Here is a 21503-nt window from a genome sequence, read left to right on the forward strand (position 1 = left end):
TAAAGGCACTCAAAGTGCAAGATAGATATAATAGCTAATATGGTTTCAGACCATATTACAATTAACCTTCAGAAAACTATCATTTGTTTTTTGTTATGATATCAAAGCAGAATAGCCATAACTACCAGAAAGCATATTAAAATATACCTCCCTTTTCCAATGACATCTGTATAAGGATGAATTTTCTTCCTTTATTTCAGCCAGCACATATCATATAACAGATTGAATGCAGTAGGCATGAAAATTTGGCTGTCTTCTACTAAGCCAGAAATGAAAAAGATTTGCAAAAATGTAAAATAATTTCACTTTTCTCAGTACATTTTTGTTATGAAAATTTTTTTATTTTAAAATAGCTTTATGTAAACATATAATGGGTTATTTTTTAAAACTGAGTTGATAGACTGGGTGCAGTGGCTCACACCTGTAATCCCAGTAGCTCAGGAACTGGAGGCAGGAAGATCACAAGTTAAATGCCAGCCTCAGCAATTTAGTGAGGCACTAAGCAACTCAGTGAGACCCTGACTCTAATAAAACACAAAATAGGTTTGGGGATGTGGCTTAGTGGTTAGTGCCCCTGAGTTCAATCCCTGGCATCCCCTGCAAAAAAAAAAAAAAAAAAAAATTGAGTTGGTAAAGATTTTGAAATTTCTCAGTATAATTTCTAATGTCAATAATCAATAGATAGGACCCACATAAACAAAGGTTCTTTGAGTGTTAAAGAGATCCTAAGATCAAAAAATTTGAGAACCATCAATTTAGACAATACACACCAATACTTTTAACCTATGTAGGAAGGCACATATATTAGTATGTAAAGTACATTTTAAGTATACATAAAAATCAAAATATGAAGATGAAAACAACATTTCAGTGGTTCCAACATTTTTCTGTACTACCAGGGCCAGAAAATTTAGGTCTGTAATCCTAATATGTTAATTCACTAAAGAATCAAGATTCCAAGAACTCCAAGGGGAAGCACAGTCAAAATGGCGCCAACAGAGTTTTAGTGACTGGCAGGGTAGTTCAATGAAACCACAGCCTGATGACATTAGCACTCTTTCCAGAATGCAGCACTGCACAGCACTGACATCACAGAGCCCCATAAAGCAGGGTGCTGTGTCCCAGTGGACAGGTGCCTGGTGAATACCAGCTTGAAGGCAGAGTACACCTCCAGTGAAGGCTTTGAAAGGCTGATTCATATCCCTCTTTGATAAGAATGCAACCAGGGTTTGTGAGCTTAAGCCCTTCTCTGACTCTTTGGCCCTATAAAGGGACGAATTTCAGAACCTAATCTATTTGCATGCAAAGGCGCATCTCAGATGAGCTGGCCTCTGCGTTGTCCCAAATGAACAATCGAATCATGTGAGGAGAGCTGGGATTGCACCTATTTTCCACCACAAGACCAAGACCCCTTGTACCCCGGGCAGTAGCCATGCTCAGAAAAGGAGCACTGCAGCCTCGCTACAGCCAGAGAAGTGGTCCACTGAAGCCCGTTCAGGGTTGAGCTCAGCTTTGCTCAGGGAGCTGCTTGTCAGTGGGGATCCCCTGTCTTCCAAGGGATGTGGTCTTTATGTCACTATGCTAAGATACCTTCCTTCCCCTTCAGAGGAGAGACTAGGCGTTAGAACTACTCTGTCCTTTTTAAATGATCTCCTCTCTGTGGGGCCAGGCTGATTTTCTGAAGTCTCTGAAGGTGGCTGTGTTTCCCACTGTGGGGGACACTGCACTGTAACCCTGCCAGCACTGCAAACATTTGCTCTCTTGTCTCCCTCTTCCTGCTGCCTTAGTCATACCTTTCGACCTTTCCACTTTCTATAATAATTCACCCTCTCGAGCCACCTGCTGCTGTTTACTTCTGATTGTCTTGCTGATCCTAGCGTATTATTACAGTGGACATAAGAGTAGACATTACATGGGGGATAACACTGAGGCACCAGAGAAAATTAGAATTCATCAGCCAGGTTTACATCGACAGTGGGTGGGTAGCAGCCAGTGACAGGAAGAGAAGTATGTGGATGAGAAGCAGATCTGGGAGGGACTCACCCAGGTGCTGGGCAACCTTGGGCAGCTGCCCCACCTGCCTGAGCCTCTATTTCCTTAACGTCAAAGTAAGCACAGCATAGCTGCCTGGTGGGGAGCATCAGGGTTTAACCAAGTATTCAAAGATGCTGCATGTTCTGATACCCAGTCCCACCCTACGCTCACCTCTGCCCCCCCGCCCCCCGCAAACTTGACAGAAAAATATGAGATCATGGTAGCCCACCCTCTCTCATGAAAGGAATCTGCCTGTGTTCTGACTTCCGTACCTGTCTGTCTTACTGTCTGAGAGGTGGATACTCAGCTTTAACTTACATGAATAGGGTGAAATAATGTTAGACACACTTTACTCCCTATAAGAACATGTTGTTCCTAATTGTTCTCATTTGTTTTTTTTTTCTTTTCAGGGATCCACATCTTCTGGACCCAACTCTGGAATATGTGAAGGTAGGAAACTGTGATTTAACATGTAGTCATGACCCTGTGTAATAGATTTCCCATTTCTAATGCAGTGTTGTGGAATCATGCCGCAGTCTGGCATATGTAGAAAGCTCGTAGTAATGTCTAAAACAACCAGAGAAGAATTGATTTTCTTTGGCACAAGGGTCTTGTGTCCTACTATTACAGGTCTACAGTCTTTCTACACACACCCCTTTATGACTTAGATGTATTTTAAAATTCAGGGTTGTTTTTTTTTTTAAGAAAGATATGACTTAGATATGTAATACCCCCAAGGTGGTATGAAGTCAGCACCCCACAATCAAATTCATTAATTTTGGCAGTGACAGGTAAGAATATTCATAGTGAGTGGGATAAACAGATAATTTTATAGCTCCGGACACATTTTGTCACTAAATGAGCTCTGTTTAGTTTTACTGCCAAATGAGTTCTTTATAAATTTGTTTTGGTTTTCAGAGCTTTTTTGGATTTTGGAATGGTAGATGAGGAACTGTTTACCTCCTGTGGAGGACTGAAGCCTCCCTGAGGTTTTATGAGCTGTTCTTCCCTTTCAAACAGCCATCCTCTTGTTTGGTGGCTAATCTGAGATGAGTAGTAAGGTGTTACTTTCCAGTGGGTCCAACAGTCATTGCTTCTAAATAGTCAGCCCTTTCAGCCCTTCTAAACAAAGTTTCCCTTTTGAGCAGAAAGAAAAGATATTTTTTACTTTTTCCCTCGGCCCTCCCCACATTTTGGGGCTTTGTATGTTTGCTTTATCTTGTGTTTGAATTGTAATTAAACCTGGTACCTGCTACAGAAGAGTGAAGTGTGATCTGTCACTCTTGGATTTATGATAGTATGTATTGTTATTTTTTAGGAAATTTCATGGCGTGAGTTAGGATGTAGGCTTCCCCCACCCCAGGAGCTATGTTCCATCTTCATTATTCAAAGGGCATCATCTAGATTTCAAACCATTGAAGCCTGTTGCTTTTCTTTGTACCTATACCTTCCCCAGAGTTCTGGCATTTCCTCTCATTTAGACCAGAGGTAAAGATGGGAAAAGAGAAAGCACCAATAGTACCACCTGACCATGCAGGGCAGTTAATATGAAGTGGGTTGTAAATGGAGGTGGATATTATTTTTTTCCCCATCTTACTCTGAGTAATGTCAGAGCTGTTTTTACTGCAGCAAGTGTGTAATCCTGAGCCATCAGGGCCACCAAACCAGAATCTGGTCAGTTTTATAAGCAGTGAGCCTGTTCTCTCCTGGAGATATCATGTATTTCTGTATAGGTTGTGCTTTGCTGAGCATTAAGGGTGCTATTCACACCCTAGGATTTGACTTGAATGACATTAAAAAATGTAACCTAGGATTATGCAGAGTGTAAATCCCAACGACCCTGTAAAAAAAATCACTCCATTCCTTGTTTCAGAGATTGTCTCCCACAGTGCCCCCAGTTACCTTTGATCTTTATTTACTCCAATAACTCAGTTTTTTTTTTTCTTTTACGAAAGTCCAACCCTGTCAGGCATGGTGGTGCCTACCTGTAATCCCAGTGATTCAGGAATATACTTTGAGGCACCAGTTAGCACTGATTTATGAAGCCTTCATGGCGACAGGCAGCCAGGCTCCAAAGGGCAACGAAGTCTGGAAGTGGCTCAAGAAGACTGACACATGGGCCCCTTTGGACCTTGAGGTCAGAGACCTCTATGAATGGGCTTCCAGAGACTTATTGGAAGACCTTTAAGGCAAGTTCAAAGCCAGCCTCAGCAACTTAGCAAAACCCCTGTCTCAAAATAAAAAATAAAAATGGCTGGGAATGTGACTCAGTGGTTAATCACCCCTGGGTACAAAATAAATTTAAAAATAAAATAAAAAGTCCAAGATCATTTTAAGATAATGCAGTGATGAATTCTACAGTTAAACATAGAAATTTTAGAGTGGCCTGTTTTAGTACAGTAGTTCGTCCCCTTTATATATGGTTTTAGTTATCTGACGTCAACCATGGTCCAAAATAATAAATGGAAACTGGCAGAAATTTAAAAATCCATAAGTTTTAAATTGCACATGTTTCTGCATAACATCTTAAAGTCTTGCTCTGTCTTACTCCATCCTGCTGGGGGCGGGAATCATCCCTCGGTCTGGCATATCCACACTGCGCATGCTATCCATCCATGAGTCGTTTAGCCATCTCAGCTATCACATTGACGGTCACGGCACTGCAGTGCTGTGTCACATAACCCTCATGTTACTTAATGGTCCCAAAACATAAGAATCCCCATGTAAAGGAAGCACTGGGGCATAAAACACGGAAGGGCAGATTAACGCTGGTACTATGTGACAACCCTGCAGGGCACGTAGGAAAAACATGTATGTAGAGTTTGATCCTGTTGGTGGGTCCAGACGTCAATTTGATGTCTCCAGAGTGTATTCCTCAAGGATAAGGGGCTACCATATTAACGACTGAGTCTAGTTGATGAATATGCATCACCATCAGTTGAATTGTATTGACTAAGAAGAGATGCAGTCATTGTCTACCATTTATCTCAACTCCTCTCTCTTTTCCCTGGCAGTGAGACATGGAGGCTCAGAGGGTCATCTTCAAGGTCTTGTTGAGGTATTCTGCAGGTTGCTTTTCCCTCCTAACCTGATCTGGATCTTATCAGAACCTTAAAATGTGTCCTTCCTAAATGCAAAATAAAGTTTGTTTTCCTTTCTCATTTTTGCCCTTGGTCTAGAGAGATGGTGGCTTGGGGATTTGTGGGTTCAATGTGGAGGGTTTTTGCTTGCTTTCATGGGCAATAAGTCTCTGGAAGCCCATTCATAGAGGTCTCTGACCCCAAGGTCCAAAGGGGCCCATGTGTCAGACTTCTTGGGCCACTTCCAGACTTCGTTGCCCTTTGGATCCTGGCTGCTTGTGCCATGAAGGCTTCATAAATCAGTGCTAGCTGGTGCCTTGTGATTAGAGGTTGACTGAAGATAAAGTAAGGGAGGTGAGAGAGTTGTCCATACAAAGAGACCCAGTTTGTCCCCTTGACTTTGAGCTGATTTTTCCCCTACAATCCTCCAGTTCCCTTAATGCCTTCTGGGTATGGAGAAAAGTGGAAAATTTATGTGAAATATGCTGCATCACGAAGGGCCCTTATGGCAGGGTTATATCTACTGGCCTAAAAAATAAGAGTCAAGATGCCAAATTTTTAAGGGATTCATTGTGACCATGACTGGGGAACAGTCTGATCTCTGCCTAAGTCTCTTTGGGCAATGGAAGCACCCAGCTGTGGCCAAGGGACAGCAGAACTAATCCTGTTAGGAGTTCCAGTCCCGTGTGTCCCTCACTGTCTTTTAGTGCTGCTCTCCTCCCTGCAGGAGACTTTTGAACCATCCTCACCAGATTTCCCCAGTGCCCAGACAGGAAGCCACTTCTGGGACTGCTTGCTGCCTCCTTGAATCTGGGGGAGACAGGGCACAGAGGCTGGCCCCCATAGCTAGTGGGGCTGGGACTGCAGTCCATAGCGCTGGAGAGAGGAGAATACAAAACTCAGTCCTGTCCAGTCTATATTCTGTGTCCTGTAGCACCATGTAGGGTTTGTAGTGCAAAACATTAATGTGGCGTGAAAGGGACCAATCTCTGGGTTGCTTAGTTACTGCAGTTCTTCCCAGTGTGGAAGGAAGGGAGCCCTGCAAGGCTGAGAAGCCCCAGGGCTCTTTGGGAGTGGGGGGTTCTTTTATGTCTGGACTCCTGCTGGGCCTCCCAATAGCATCCAGACCCTAAAGGTTCAATTTGGTGTTCCTATGTGATAGGAAAATAAATAAAAGATCCATAGCCCAGGGAATGTGGAATCTCCTTCCTGTTTCTGTGACTTTAATTCTGGCCTCTGGAGGAGGAGAGTTTTGGAGTTTTTCATGGTGATCCTTGTTTTGTTTTTCTATTTTTCTACTTTTTTTTCTGTCTCTCCTCACTATTTTTTTTCCACAGTCGCTCAAAACACAGTCATTTTAAAAGTCTGATTTTAACTGTTTTGTATAATCATGAAGCCCTTTTCTGTCATCAAATAAAACTGATCCTTTTTCACTATATCTGAAAGAAAACACTTCCTCCAGATGGGAAAGCAGAAATCTCTATGGTAGCTCCCCCCTTCCTCCGCTGCCTACTGTGTGGAGATTGACTTGGTTGGTGGTGCACAGCTCTGGAATTTTCCTCTGCGTACCTAGCATACCTGATCTTAGATAAAAACCAACATTTTTTTTTTTTTTAATAGGAGGAAACTGATTTTAGAGGAGGAGCCCTGGGTATAGCTAGGAAGCAGAGTTTTGAATTTGAGGCTGTTCAGTCTACTTAATCCCCCTTTGAATTTGCTGTATTTTCACTCCCATTAAAATGTATTTATTTCCTAGACATGTGTCAGATGGTTGCTTAAAACATTTGTTAAAATAGTTCTGTTAAAATATTAATAATTGGTCATAAATTAATGTTATTAATTGGTCATAAATTAATGTTATTAATTGGTAATAGCTCAGTGTATTCCCCTTTCCAGATGGGGGGGCCATAGAGACGTCAAGTAACACACCCCTGGTGTGTCCCCCAGGGAGGGGAGCTGGGTCCACACACTGGCTCTAATTAGCAGTGTGACCCTGGACCTCCCAACAAGTACAAGACCTTGAGGCGGGTTCTTGTTCCTTCTAGCTGAAAGTTTTTAGGAATCTGTATACCTGTGACAGACTGGAGGGGACAATTATTTAGCAAGTGGTAAAAAAGAGTTCTTAGTCATGTTCTCACCTCCTCCCATTCCTGGGATTGGGATTGAATCCAGAGGTGCTCTAGCACAGAGCTCCATCCCCAGCCCTTTTTAAAATTTTATTTTGAGACAGGATCTTACTAAGTTGCCAAGGCTGGCCTCAAACTTGTGATCTTCCCGCCTCCCGCTCCTGACTCACTGGGATTACAGGTGTGTGCCACCACATCCAGCTATGCTGTCACTCTTGATCATGAAGGTGCCATATTGATTGGAGCAAAGGTGGTATTGAAGCCAGATTTAAAATTAGGTAGTCAGTGTAGTTAGGTAAATCGGGTCTAATATCGAGTGAAATCTAAAATGGAGGCCATGTTGAGAATGAATTTCTGGAAAAGTTGAGCAACTTTTTTTTGTTAATGAAGTCCAGGAAACAGCCCCCAACAGATTTGAAGATAGCCCATCCCAAAGAAGTGTTAATGAATAGCAGACTTGAAGATGCTGCCTCAGAAGTCCTTCCTGCCCAGATTACTTCTTTGGCCCACCTGTGTCCCATCCCTCGGGACTTCCCACCTACATTCCATCACCGAAAACTATAAAATGGAGAGACAACCGCACTTCCATGGATTCCATCTCTTGGGTCCCCTTCTTCTGCTGTCCTTTAATAGACTTCTTATTTTCCACTCTGACCTTGCCTCGGCATGCTTCTCTGGTGTTATTCTTCAACATTGGGGAAGGAAGGACTGGTCACCGGTCAACAGCGGTAACAGTATTTTATGTTGTATTTCAGACATTGAGACCAAGGATGTGATGGATAATAATTTCCCACCTGCCATTACTCCAAAAGATTGGAGATTTACTACTACGTTTACTTCGTGATCCATTGTTTCACTTTTGTAACCCTCTTTGAACCTATAAAAACTTCTATTTTCATTCTTTTACCATTCTTTTAATTTTTTTCATCCAGCAGCTACTTGAAGCTTCAAGAGTTGCCCAACCCCCCTTGCACTAAATTTTATAAATTCATATTATTTCCTATCTCATTCCCTTTTATACCTATCTTTCCTTTTGTGCTAAAGATTAATTCTTCTTAGCCTCTTCGTTCACAGGGCCTACAGTTATTTCAGTAAAGAGTCTCTGTTCTGTGGGTGGGTTAAAGTGTCTCGTTTTATTTTTAAGAGAAAGAAGTGATTGGCAAGGGCAGAACTAGGTGGTTTTCTTCTAGGAAAAAAATGTTTACTATAGATTCCATTTTAAAATACACTGCCTATAAGAAAAAAAAAATTGAAAAATCTAGGGAAGTAGAAAAGAAAATTTGGAATGCCTGCGTTTTCAAATTAGCCAGGAGTACACAAGTGATTTTTGGTGGGCAGACTGTGAACAGCACAATGTGGGCCACAGACAAAGGCCTGCTCTCCAGGCGACCGCATAAGCAAGTGTCAGGACGGAATGCAGCCTTTTGTTCCTGGCTAGGTTCCTAGTGAACAAATATCCTCTTTCTTTTGTAGTCACCCTTGGGGGGATTCTTGTTAGATCCACTTCTGAGCTCTAATAAAACAACTTGCAGTCCCTGAGCTCCTTGAAGGTTGGGAGAAGAAAGGACAAGACTGGAACTGTTGTCCTGAGTTGGGGACCAGCGTCCTTCCTTCAGAGCACAGTTGAGCCCAGAGAGGCTTAAAAAGCTGTCTTTTTGTGGCGTTAACCCTCAAATGCTCCTTCCCAGAGGGTCTTCTAACTATAGACATGAGTCTTCCCCAGCTCAGATCTCAGCAAGGCCATTTCCTGCAGTCGGCTAGGGATACATTAGGTCACCCAGCAGATTAAAAGAGGAGTAATTATGCGAATTCCAGCGCCAAGAATAAGTGCCCTGGCTGTAGGAGAAGGGGCCGGGTTCCTTCAGCTCTCCTTTTGTGCTCAACATGGCCGCAGCCATGGTCACAGTTAAATAGCTGTCTTTGAGGAAAAGTCTTTTCTTCGGCAGGAAAACAGGCCAGCCTGCTCTGAATTAGCCAGCTAACAGAGTCCTCATGAAAAGGACTTACAAAAACAAAGGCACCCTGTACATTCCGTGAGATTTTAACAAGTTATATGAACCAAATAATGGCCCAATTGGCTGGCTCTGCAGGTTTTTGCCTGAGTGTGCACATCCACAGAGCCAGCCCTGTCCCCTGTGGGACCAGAGATCAAACACTGCCAGCAGTGAATGAGAAACAGGCCTGGCTCGCTCTGGGCCCACATTCAGAGGAGTAAAAGGGAGAGAGTGCCCATCCAGCCACCCCCAGTCGGCCCCCGCAGCTTTCTCTGCAGATATACTTGGGAAGTTTAGTGCTACTGCAGTTTTAGAAATTTGCTGAGGCGGGGTGGGAAGGCAGAAGAATTGGGGTGGAGGGCAGAATCTCATTCAGCGGAATCTTATCCGACAGGTCTGTGAAAATGTGGCCACTTATAAAAAGGAAAACCTTATCATAAGAACAGGTCCATATAAAAGTCTTTTTGTACATGTTTATAGTGACATTATTCATCGTTAACAAAAACTGGAAACAGCCCAAATGTCCTTCAACTGGTGGACAGTCTGTAGGACACCCACACAGTGGCATACTATTCAGCCATAAAGAGGTACAGCCTATTGATACACACAGAACCATGAATGAACCTCAGATGCATCATGCTGAGTCAAAATAGACAGCCAATGATACTTTAGGTAAACTTAAAGCAACAGAAAACAAATAAATGGTTGAAAAGCATTTGGGGGAAAAGTTCTCTGTTAAAGGGAACTTTTTGGAACGATAGAAATTGCTTGATTGTGGTGGTAGTTACCATACTGACCATTTATCAGAGCTTGCAGAATTGTACTAAGAAGCATGGTACTTACCAGATGTAAATTATATTCAGTAAGCCTGACTTTAAAAGGCAAGCCAAGAAACTGAGCATGGTGGTGCACTTCTGTAATCTCAGTGGCTCAGGAGGCTGAGGCAGGAAGATCTCAAGTTCAAAGCCAGACTCAGCAACTTAGCAAGGCTGCTAAGCAACTTAGCAAAACCCTGTCTCTAAATAAAATATAAAAAGGTCTGGGGATGTGACTCAGTGGTTAAGTGCCCCTGGGTTGAATCCCTGGTGCCCCAAAAAAGAAAAGCAAGCCAAGGGCTGGGAATATAGCTCTGTGGTAGGGCACTTACATATAGCATGGCCCTGGGTTCCATCCTCCGCACTGAGGTGGGGGGGAGCTAAAACCTTGTATTTTAGCTGTTAGTGCTGCCACCACAGGAGATGGCCTGCATCAGTGAGACCAGATCTTTGTTCAGATGCAGAAAGTGCTACACTTACAGATTTTTTTTCCGTATGGGCTCACTCAGTTATTTCCGAGCTTCATAGCATGTGTTCCTAATTGTTCAGTCTAGTCAGACCAGGTAGGAGGGAACCATTATCAAGAGCCTAACCTAAGAGAGAGGCAGTGGGAATGGAAAGGCCAGGTTCCGGAGGCCTTTTAGAGAATTAAGACCCATTTTATTAGGCAAGTTGACAGATTCTGGCAGGACCTGAATGGAGCAGGTGAGGGAACGAAACGGAAGCAGGGGCAGTTCCAGAGTTCACACTAGGGCCTGGCCTCTTGCCAAAAGCCACTCAGTGTTTTCGAGAGGGAAGGAGAGTTCCATGTGGAATCGTGTTCTCCCTGGGCCTTCTGAACGTGATGTTCAAGATAATTCAAACCCTGGAGCTGCCCTCAGAGGTGCCTGAAGGAAGCTGGTCTGCCCAGTGGGTAGAGTAGGGCAAATTCACATTCCACTTGAACTTGTGTTCTGTGCTGCAGGCTTCACCTTGAGCTGAGGCACCACCCTCCCTGGCTTAAGGTTCTTCTGAGGCCCCAAAGAGCATGAGAGGTGGTAAAGACACTGGGAACCAACAGGCAAGCAAGAGTTGAAACTGGGGCTTCTGAGAGGACTCGGCTCCAAACTGAACATGAAATCCAAGGTGGTCTGTCTCCCTCTAGCCTCACCTCCTGCCGTCCCGTTTAGTCTCTCAGTCCATTGTCCTGGCTTTCCCTGCTGCCTCTGATTCTTTACCTTCTCCTTGGCCTAGAAGATTTTTCTGAAGCAGAGCCACTGTTTGGTTTGAAGTGGGTTCTAGTATGTTGTGGGCAGAACTGTGTCCCTTGAAAAAACTCTGTTGAAGTCCTAACCCCTAGTACCTGTACATGTGACCTTGAAGTCCTAACCCCTAGTACCTGTACATGTGACCTTATTTGGTCAGAGGGTCTTTGCAGATATAACCAAATTAAGATGAGGCCCTCCGAAAAGATATGTTGAAATTCTAACCCTAGTACCTGCAAATGAGACCTTATTTGGAAATAGGGTCTTTGCAGATTAAGTAATCAAATTCAGATGATATCATATTGGATTAGGGTTTGCCCTAATCCCATGACTGGTATCCTTGTAAGAAAGGAATTTGGGGTTTTTGTTTTATTTTGTTTGTTTATCTTGTTACTTCCCCCACCTCTATTTACCTTTCGTTTCTTTACCCATTCATTTATTTTTTTTCTAACACAATGAGCAGCTTTGAAACCAGTTACCCAACCTGAGACTAGAATATTGACAATTACTTAAACTGCCCAAGCTCTCCTATCAAAGAAATATTACTTCTATTTATTTCTATAATATGCAAGAATCCAAGTGTGTAGGTAGTATTTCTGTAGTTCTCTTGATTTGGGTTTGGAGTTTTGTGTGTGTGTATGTGTATGGTTGTGGCTAGAAGTAATAATGGAATTTGGACACAGAGACACAGACACACAGGGGGGATGCCTTGTGACAACAAATGCAGAGATTAGAGGGATGTGTCCACAAGCTAAGGACAACCCAGGATCACCGGTGACCTCCAAAAGCTAGGAAAAGGCAAGGAAGTCTTCTCCCGTGGAGCCTTTGGAGAGACCATGCTCTGCTAATACTTCTAGCCTCCAAATAGTGAAAGAATACATTTTTATTTTAAAGTCACCAAGTCTGTGGTTGTTGGTCATTCCAATCCTAGGAAGCTAATGCAAATTCAAAACCCCATCTCGACCCCATTTCTTGGTTGTGTGACCTTGGGTAAATTACTGAAATTCTCTGGAGTTCCGTTTCCTTAACAGTAAATGGGAGAATTTGAGGATTAAATGAGTTAATACAGGTTAAGTTCGTAGCACAGCACCTGGTATATAGTAAATTCTAGTTAGTAATGGTTACTCCAGCTCTCAACCATACTCTGTTGTCATTGTCTCAGGAAGACCTTCTCTGACTTCCCTACTGAAAGCAGCCTGCCCATCACTGTCCCAGACTCTCTATATCCTCCTCATAGCACTTGTCCCAGATTTTGTTTATTTACTCTAAACAAACAAAAACAAACAAACACTTCTCACTAGAATGTGAGTTCTGAGGGTCAGGACCTTTTCTTGTCCTCTTAGTGACACCACAGATGCAAAGAGCATTTAAATAGAGGGAAGTGAGAATAAAATTATTACAAAGATCTTTGTTTCCCAAGCCAAGCAACACTGATGTCTCAAAAAAATTTCTAGAAATTCTTCAGTGTTTCTGTTTCAAGACAGTGAGGAGGTTCCCAGACCTGACCTCAGTCTAGTTTCGTTTTCTCTTGCTAACCTCAGACAGAATGAAAATGTGGGGTCACTGTCATGACCTTAAAGACTCATGTATTAATCAGAGAGATACATTGATTTTAGAAATGTAATTCTGGCAACCTCTGTGGATCATCCCCGTTAGGAGACCTTGTTATCAACAATATGGACCCATTACTTGCCTGGGCACCAAATGTGAGGTGATGATTTTTCTGTGTTGGAATCGTTTGCTGTTGTACTCTGCCCTCTAGTGGTGATCAGGTGTCTCAAGCGTGCGTTGGACTACAATTCAGTTTCTAAATATTTTGGGAGCTTTTAATATTAAATGTAATCGTGTGCCATGATATTTCAACTTCAGAAAGAAGGGATATGTTTACCACATATAAAGAAAGCAAAAGGGGAGCTGGAGTGGTAGCTCAGTAGTAGAGTGCTTGCCTAGCATATGTGAGGCACTAGGTTCGATTCTCAGCACCACCTAGAAATAAACAGAATAAAGACCCATCAACAACTAAAAAAATATTTTTAAAAATTTAAAAAAGGCAAAAGGGGTTGTGTTTACAATATGTAAAAATATATGGCTTTATATAAGGCAGATTAAAGCTGTCAAGGCATTATACTGATAGAATTGTCTAATATTCTTGAAAAAAGGGCTCTAAAATGTTACAGTACTAATATAGAGGAATTTTGAGGAAGGGAATGGCATTTGGCCTACAGTTTTACCTATGATAACCAAGAAGTTTCCTTGGAAGAACTTGTATTTGGGTTGTGATTTGAGATCTGAAACACACACACACACATACACACACCACCCTGGCAGCTCATCAAGAAGGAAGTTGGTATTACACAAGGCAGAGGATGGATGTCAGCACATTCAAGACTGAGCACGGAGACCCTGAACCCATGGATCAGTGTGTACCCAGACAATGAATGGGACAGAGCAGTAGGAGTCCTAGGGGAAGCAGGTACTCTCATATTCCTTGAATGGGGAAAGAGTGAGGAAGCTTCAAGTGTTCTTGGGAAACTGAGAAAAGATGGTCAATTTGTTAGGAGAATGAGGTTGAGTTTGAGAAGAATTTTGTTTATTTGTTGTAAAAATAATATATAGCCATATATTGCTTTGAAAACTTTTTTTTATTTGCTTTAATTAGTTACACATAAGAGTAGAATGCATTTTGATACATCATACATAAATGGAATATAACTTTTCATTTGTCTGGTTGTATATGATATAGAGTTACACAGGTCATGTAATAATATATTCACATAGGGTAATAATATCCGATTCATTCTACTATCATTCCTGCCCCCATACCTTCTCCCCCCCTTCACTACCCTCTGTATAGTCCAAAATACCTCTTTTCCCATCTCCCCATGCCTTATTATGAATTAGCATCTACATATTAGAGAAAACATTTGACCTTTGGTTCTTTGGGATTAGCTTATTTTGCTTAACATAATATTCTCCAATTCCATCCATTTATGGCAAATGAATGCCATAATTTCCTTCTTCTTTAAGGCTGAGTAATATTCCATTGTCTGTATATACCACAGTTTCTTCATACATTCATCTGTTGAAGGGCACCTAGGTTGGTTCCACTTTGCAGCCTTTTTTGTTATACATCATTCTGTGTTAGCTCTGTGGTTTCAACTCCTTCTTTTGAATGGCTCTGTGGTACAGTTTGAGCATCCCTAATCCAAAAATTTTAAATCTAAAATGCTTCAAAATCTGAAACTTTTTGAGCACCAACTCTTAATGCCAGAAATGGAAAATTCTATGCCATGAAGCTTTGTTTCTTGCACAAAATTATTAAAATATTGTATAAAATTATCTTCAGGAGATTGTGTGTGTGTGGAGGGTGTATATGAAACATACATGAGTTTCATGTTTATACTTTGGTCCCATCTCCAAGATAATGTCATTATAAATATGCAGATATTCTAAAATCTGAAAAACTTTGAAACATGAAATACTTCAGCAGTTATTTCATATAAGGGTTACTCAGCCTGTGTTCTATTATATGAAATTCAGTTATATTTAAACCAGTTTCCTACTGACATTTTCCCTGTCTGATTTCGAATTTGGGATCCTCCAGCCTCAGCCTCTTGAATGCTGGGATTACAGGTACGCACCAGGTCCAGCTGGGGTTAGGATTTATGAGGGAGGGGTAAGTAAGCTCTAATGTCTAAGAGCAAAAGACATCCACAGGGGTGTGGAGCCAGAGCCTGCCTTTTCCAGAGTGAAGCAATAGGAAGCCAGAGGGGCTGGAAGGATGAACTTGAGCTGTTGTAGGGGAGGCTGATGTGACCAAGTAAAGAAGCGGAGGCTCAAGGCAGGTTGCTAGGCCTTTAGGGCAAAGTAAGGACTTAAAAAAAAAATTTTTTTTTCCCAGTACTGAGGCTTGAACAAGAAACACCTCACCACTGAGCTACACCCTCAGCCCTTTATTTATTTACTTATTTACTTCCTTATCTACTTATTTTGAGACAGGGTCTCACTACGGTGCCAAGGCTGGCCTCAGCTTCCTGAGTCACAGGGACCTCAGGCCTACTCCTTCACTGTGCCCCTGAGGACTTTAATTTTTACGAAGTGACATGGGAAGCTGTCCCAAGTTCACTGTGGCTTCTGTGTGTTGCTAGTAGATTTCAGGGGACCTGCCATGGCAGGGAAAAGGTGGTGGAGAGGGGACTTGGTGTGTACTATGAAGGCAGAGCCATCGGGGTTTCCTGATGGACTGGATGTGGGGGGTGAAGGGAGGAGGGGAGCGAGAGGAAGAGAGCTCTTGCTGTCAACTGAGATGGCTTGCTTGTTTGTGAAAGAATTCCCTCTAAGATGAAAACCTAGGAGGAGAATGATTAAGTGTTGGGTAAAAACGGGACAGAATAAATGTCCTGACAACTAAGAGGACGTTCTTGTTCTTCACATTTCTCTACCAGTTTCCTTCACTAGTGTTTTATGACACAGTTGCTTGTAAAATTAAAATACCCCTCTATTTTTATATCTTAGTTTATTCCATAAATATGATGCTGAAAATTTGTGGCTCAATCAGAATTATCTAAAACAAAGAGCTTACACATTTTAGGGAAGAATTCTTAAACTCTTTGGTCTCACGATCTCTTTACATTCTTCAAAATGAATAAGGATCTAAAAAGCTTTTGTTATGTGATTTGTAGCAATTTATGTTCGTCATGCTAGAACTTAAGATGGAGGAATTTTTAAAATATTTTCTTAATTCATTTTTATTTAATGAGCATTTCGTGTTTAATTATCTTACTCATTTTAATCTAATAAACCTCTTACACAGAAGAAAAATAGCATATTGTTATGAAAAAAAAATCTTTCTCCAAGACAAAAAAAAAGTTTAGTGGTAAGGATGGCATTGTTTTACATTTTTGCAAATGTCTTTAGTGCCTGGCCTAATAGAACACAACTTGATTCTTACACCTGCCTTAGCATTCTGTCTGTTATGTTATGTTGTTTTGGTTGAACGCTGAAGAAACTCTGGCCTCACGTTGATATGTAGTTCAAAAAAAAAGAAGTTTGTTTGTTTAACATTTTTTTTTTAGGTGTAGACAGATACAATACCTTTATTTTATTTATTTTCAAGTGGTGCTGAGGATTGAACCCCATGTCTCACACATACTAGGCAAGTGCTCTACCACTGAGTACAACCCCAGCCCAAAAGAAAAGTATTTTAATAACCTTTTCCAATAATTATGGATATTATTTGATACTCCCTTGGGGCGGGGGTGCTGGTCACTGGGGCTTGAACCCAGGGGCGTTTAACCACTAAGCCACATCCCCAGCCCTTTATATTTTTAAATTTGAGACAGGGTCTCACTAATTGCTTAGGGCCTCACTAAATTGCTGGGGCTGGCCTTGAACTTGCAATCCTCCTGCCTCAGCTTCCTGAGTCGCTGGAATTTCAGGCCTGCACCACCACACCTGGCTGCTGTAGTTCCTTAAGACTGATTGCAAAATTGAGTCTGAAATCATACTGATGGACTTTTTCACTCTGTTCCTTTAAAATCCATTGGTCTACCTTCCTCAAAATCTGCACCACCATGCATTGGTCATTTGAAAAATATTGGTTTATTGAGTTATGTAGATCTTCCAAATGTTAAAATATTTCACTATGAAATATCAGAAACTCACATTTGTTAATATCACCACCGATCTTTTCAGAAAAGTCATTAAAGTATTGGAAAGCTGTCAAACTTGGTGGTGAGTACAACTTTTCCAAAATTCTAATTTTTACTCGAAAGTTCAAATTTTATCCTTGGCAACAAATGTTTTCAGTTAGTTTCCTTGAAGCTACAGGCCTCCCTCATTGTTTTTTCAGAAAATGTCTGCCAGATGAATACCCAAGTGTGAATAACCATAGTTTGTCAGATATTCTTTGAAGTGAAAATGGTGCTCCTTGAACAAGCGGCTGTGCACCACCCCTGCAGGCAGCCACCGTGCCCTGGTGTGCCCCACCACCACCACCACTGCCACCCGCTGCCCTGCTGCCCTCCAACCTGTGGAATGCGCTCAGGGCTGAGTTCAGCAACATGAGTAATTCTTCCTGCTTTATCAGGGACTTCCTAAGTGGAACTGGCTACTTTTTCTTACATGCTCTGACCTCATGGTGGTCAAGAGTGCGATGACAGCTAGGACAGTGTGGTGTCTGTTCCCTGCTTTCAGCAATTTCGCTTTTTTTTTTTTATGAGTAATAATTTTATTATGTATTTCTCAAAGCCATAATTTTCCTTGGTTATATTTCCTTAGTTGTATGAATTTTAAGTAACTTATTGTTATCATTACTTTTCCATTACAATTATCTTAAAAGGTCTTTTTTTTTTTATTGGTTGTTCACAACATTACAAAGCTCTTGACATATCATATTTCATACATTAGATTGAAGTGGGTTATGAACCCCCAATTTTACCCCAAATGCAGATTGCAGAATCACGTCAGTTACACATCCATAATTTTACATAATGCCCTATTAGTAATTGTTGTATTCTTGTACCCTCCATATAAATGTCTACCCAGTGAACTGGTGCGGGTCAGGGGCTCAGTACTCTTATGAATACTAATGGCCTCTTGGATTCCCTGAAAGACCCTTCTGGGCCTGCAGAACACCTTGATCACCAGTGGACTAGAGGATCCCCTGCTACTTAAAAGCCTAAAAGCTGCACAAACACTTAAAATGCAGAGAACCTCCTGCTGCTTATTGAAATCCATATTTTTTCCTCTAGCCAAGTTTTCCTTTTAAACCTAGCTTACCCAACACTTGATTTCCTATTAAAGACCCTGATTATTAATATAGAAAAGACATTAAATTTTCATTTAAAAATCAGAAAAAATGGAGAATCTATCCTAGAAGAGTTCACAGGGGTAGGCCTGTTCCTTAGACTGGAATGGATTGTGAAACCTCCATGACTACTAACTCTGACATAACCGAGTCCTTGCTTATTATATACTGTAAAGAGCTGGGCCAGAAGCAGTTGCTGTTCTGCTCTAATTACTTTGTATTAAAACCTGAAAACCCAAAGCTTGGTGAGGCCAAGGCCTGGTTTATGGCAAAGACATTCTGCTTGGATGTGGAAGTACAATCAAGGGATAAATTCATTTAAAGGCTAAATTTACTTGGGGCAGGCTGCAAACGAGCATTCTCCTGATCCTTAAGCTCTTATTAATTGCAGCAGCATTTGCTCGTTCTGTGCTCCCAGTGTGGATTAGCTGGCCGAGCTCCATCTCTGTCTTTTATGTGAATGAAGATAAGGATGTGTCAGACTCTGGGAATGAGAACATGCTGTTTGGCCCTTGGAGGCAATTTCCTTTGGAGTCCCCGCTCTCTCCAGATGGCATCTAATTGTTTCTTGAATGACCTCAGTGTCCAGGCCACAGGAACCTGGTCCAAGAGGCCATTTCACATATTTATTAGCCTGTGGATGAGAACTTACACTATAAAGCCCCCATTCACACTATCAAAAGAGCTTTCTGTGCAGAAGAAATGATGAAGCTGATGGGCTGCTTCCTGTGACTGCCAGTCCCCAGTTGGATTCTTATTTTTCCCAGGCCCAGGTGGTGGTCTTAGGAAGGGGTCTGTGTGCTCCCACTGAGCCCGTTCTGACCCAGCCTCTTCCCTTCTGCCTTACTTTAAGGGGTCTGGGTAGAACAGGGTCAAGGCCTGTCTCCTGGCTTCAGGATTACTTGAGCAGAGCACAGGTGGTAGACCTAGGGAATGACTGTGTTCTGAGTATTTCTCCCAGTTTGGGGGGTCCCAGGTTGTTCACAGATTGAGGGAATAAAATGACTGAAGTGGGAAGCAGTCTAGTGCAGTCAGAAGCTGGCAAGGCTGGTTCACCAGTGAGAAGTGTAACCTGAGTGTGGCAGTCATCCCTCATGCCTGTGTGGCTCTGAACTGCGTTGGGGAGGGTGAGAGAGTTCCTTCCTTCCTTTTTGCATATATGATGAATGAGAATCATGTCTCTAGAAATATGTATGCACATGTTTGCACATCTGACTTCCAAAGTGTTTGTGAACCCTAGGTTGAGAATCCCTATGCCCTCTCCAGATGTTCTCTGGGACTCTGTCCTGCTCAGGCATTTTGTGCTGGGCTTTTGGTGACAATGATGAATAAGGCCAGTGGGCAAGGATACCATTTGTTTTAATGAGTGTTTCAGCAGCCAGACCCTAAAAGACAGGTCTGGAGCTGGGTCTCCTCACCAGGTACACAGAACAAGAGTGCAGGAAAGGGAAACCTCTAGAGGGCGACAGTCTGAGAACCAGGGTTTCTGAGGTCCTTCCAGGTTGGTCTACAGAGCAAATTTGGGGAATATTTGAATGAAATTTGGGGATGACATAAATTTCCTGTTCTATAAATTGCCCTTCTTGATGATCATACCTAGTAAAGATCACCTGGCCTCAGCAAGAGACTGTTTTAGTCAGTACCTCTGAGTCAGATGCTACAGTTTTCCAAATGTCACAACCTTTTAGAAACCTCTTCCAGGAGGAAGGCTGGTGCCACTGCCGTAGAAGCAGGGTGAAGCGTGCGCTTAGTTCATAGATTCCTGTAGCCTGGGAGAGGGGCTGGGTGTGGGAGCAGGACTCACACCTGCACCTAGCAACACAGGACTTCCCAACTGCGTGAACCCCTTTTCCTAGAGGCAAATCCATGTCTTTTTCATCTCTGAAAACACAACAACCGAGTTCTTTCATGAACGTCTCTGGAGCAGGGTGGGAGACATCATTAATTCCCACCTGTTACTGACTCACCAACGTACTGCTCTATGATTGATGGGAATACAGTGCACATCTTTCTGTAACATCGGTTGACGTTGGCTCCTCTTTAGCAGTTCTCAGATACAGAGATGACATGAATCTAAATTCCAAGAGAGCCTAACACAGTGTGTTACATCTTGACCTCAAGTTTTAATCACACTGTGATAAGATGAGCCTATAAATTAAAACTGATAATGCGAACTAGGAAACTTACCCCTGGGAATAGCAGGCGCTGAGTAGCTTGAGTCAGTAATTCCTAGGAAGAAAAACATCTCTGTGGGGTGAGGGGGGACCGGATAGAGAGACAGACAGAGGTGACAGAGAGATGGATACCGAGGATTTAACCCAGGGCACTCTACCACTGAGTTGCATGGGGTGGATTCTCTCTTAGTTGCTGAGGCTGGCCTCTAACTTGTGATTCTCCTGCCTCACCCTCCTGAGTTGCTGAGCTATAGCCGTGTGCCACTGTACCTGACTGAAGGACAATATCATAAGGGCTCCCGGTCTCTTGCATCTGCTTCTCTGGTACCTGAGCTACATTCTCGCAGATCAGCTTCTCTGCACTGTGGGCACATGGCTTAGGCTGCCCTAGGCTTATAGTCTCAGTAAAGCTTATGGTCCAAGGGGAAACTTGCTCGGTTCCAGTTTGAAAAATCCCAGGGTGGTTGTCTCTTGTAGGTCACATGTCTGGCCCTGGCTTATTCAGTGTTCAGTGTTCACAGATTGGCTCACAAATCCATTCCAAGCTGGACTACATGTGCTGTCCAGTAAAGCTTTTTAATACCATAACCACATTCTGCTATTTTTCAGGATCAGAAGTATATTAGGCTATTTTTCTAATTATCTCTGTTATTTCTCTTTTTATAATAAATTCTATTATAGCCTTTTAGTATCATTTATGGCTACTCAGGGCAAATATATAAAAGGTTGGCACATGAATGCTGTTTTATAGAAATATTTTCTCTATCTTTTCAAGTCCTTTGTCTATCTTTTTCTATTTTAAACCTACCTCTTGGTTTATTATGTGCTGAATATCCATTGCCTCACAGTTAAATTGTCAGATACATGGCTGTTATAGGTAGGGGGCCCCCTGGGGCTGTGGATCCCTCTAATGAGCTATAGTTTGGCCTTGGTAAGATTCCCACCCATTAGCACAAGTGGCCCAACCCTGGTGTTCCTGGAGAATTGTCCGGGTTGATTCCTGCTGTTTGCCCTAGGACTCTCTCTTCTTCTACCCAGCCGACCCACCCACTTGGGAAGGTACACATTTAAGGATACTGTTCTTTGACTGCACTGTTCTTTGACCTATGGCAAAAGGAACCTATTGTCCCCACCTTGGATGCAAAAAGAGGCAAATGCTGACCTTCTGGACGTCACTTCTCCAGGCAGCATTGTGCTTGGCAGTAGTTAAGGAAGTGGGAAAAAAAAC

At 42.4% G+C, this 21503-nt stretch overlaps 1 protein-coding gene across 3 annotated transcripts in view; it reads left to right on the forward strand.

Moving 5' to 3' along the window:
* Positions 1 to 21503, forward strand: part of BCAR3 (BCAR3 adaptor protein, NSP family member) — a 139552-nt gene that overhangs the window by 63795 nt on the left and 54254 nt on the right. For all 3 annotated transcript variants that reach the window (XM_081308338.1, XM_081308337.1, XM_081308339.1), the window contains one exon: positions 2445 to 2484. In XM_081308338.1, coding sequence (XP_081164464.1) covers positions 2445 to 2484 — 40 coding nt within the window. The remainder of the gene's footprint in view (positions 1 to 2444; positions 2485 to 21503) is intronic.

Source organism: Spermophilus citellus, assembly GCF_964194105.1.
Source record: "Spermophilus citellus genome assembly, chromosome: 9".
NCBI lineage: Eukaryota > Metazoa > Chordata > Mammalia > Rodentia > Sciuridae > Spermophilus > Spermophilus citellus.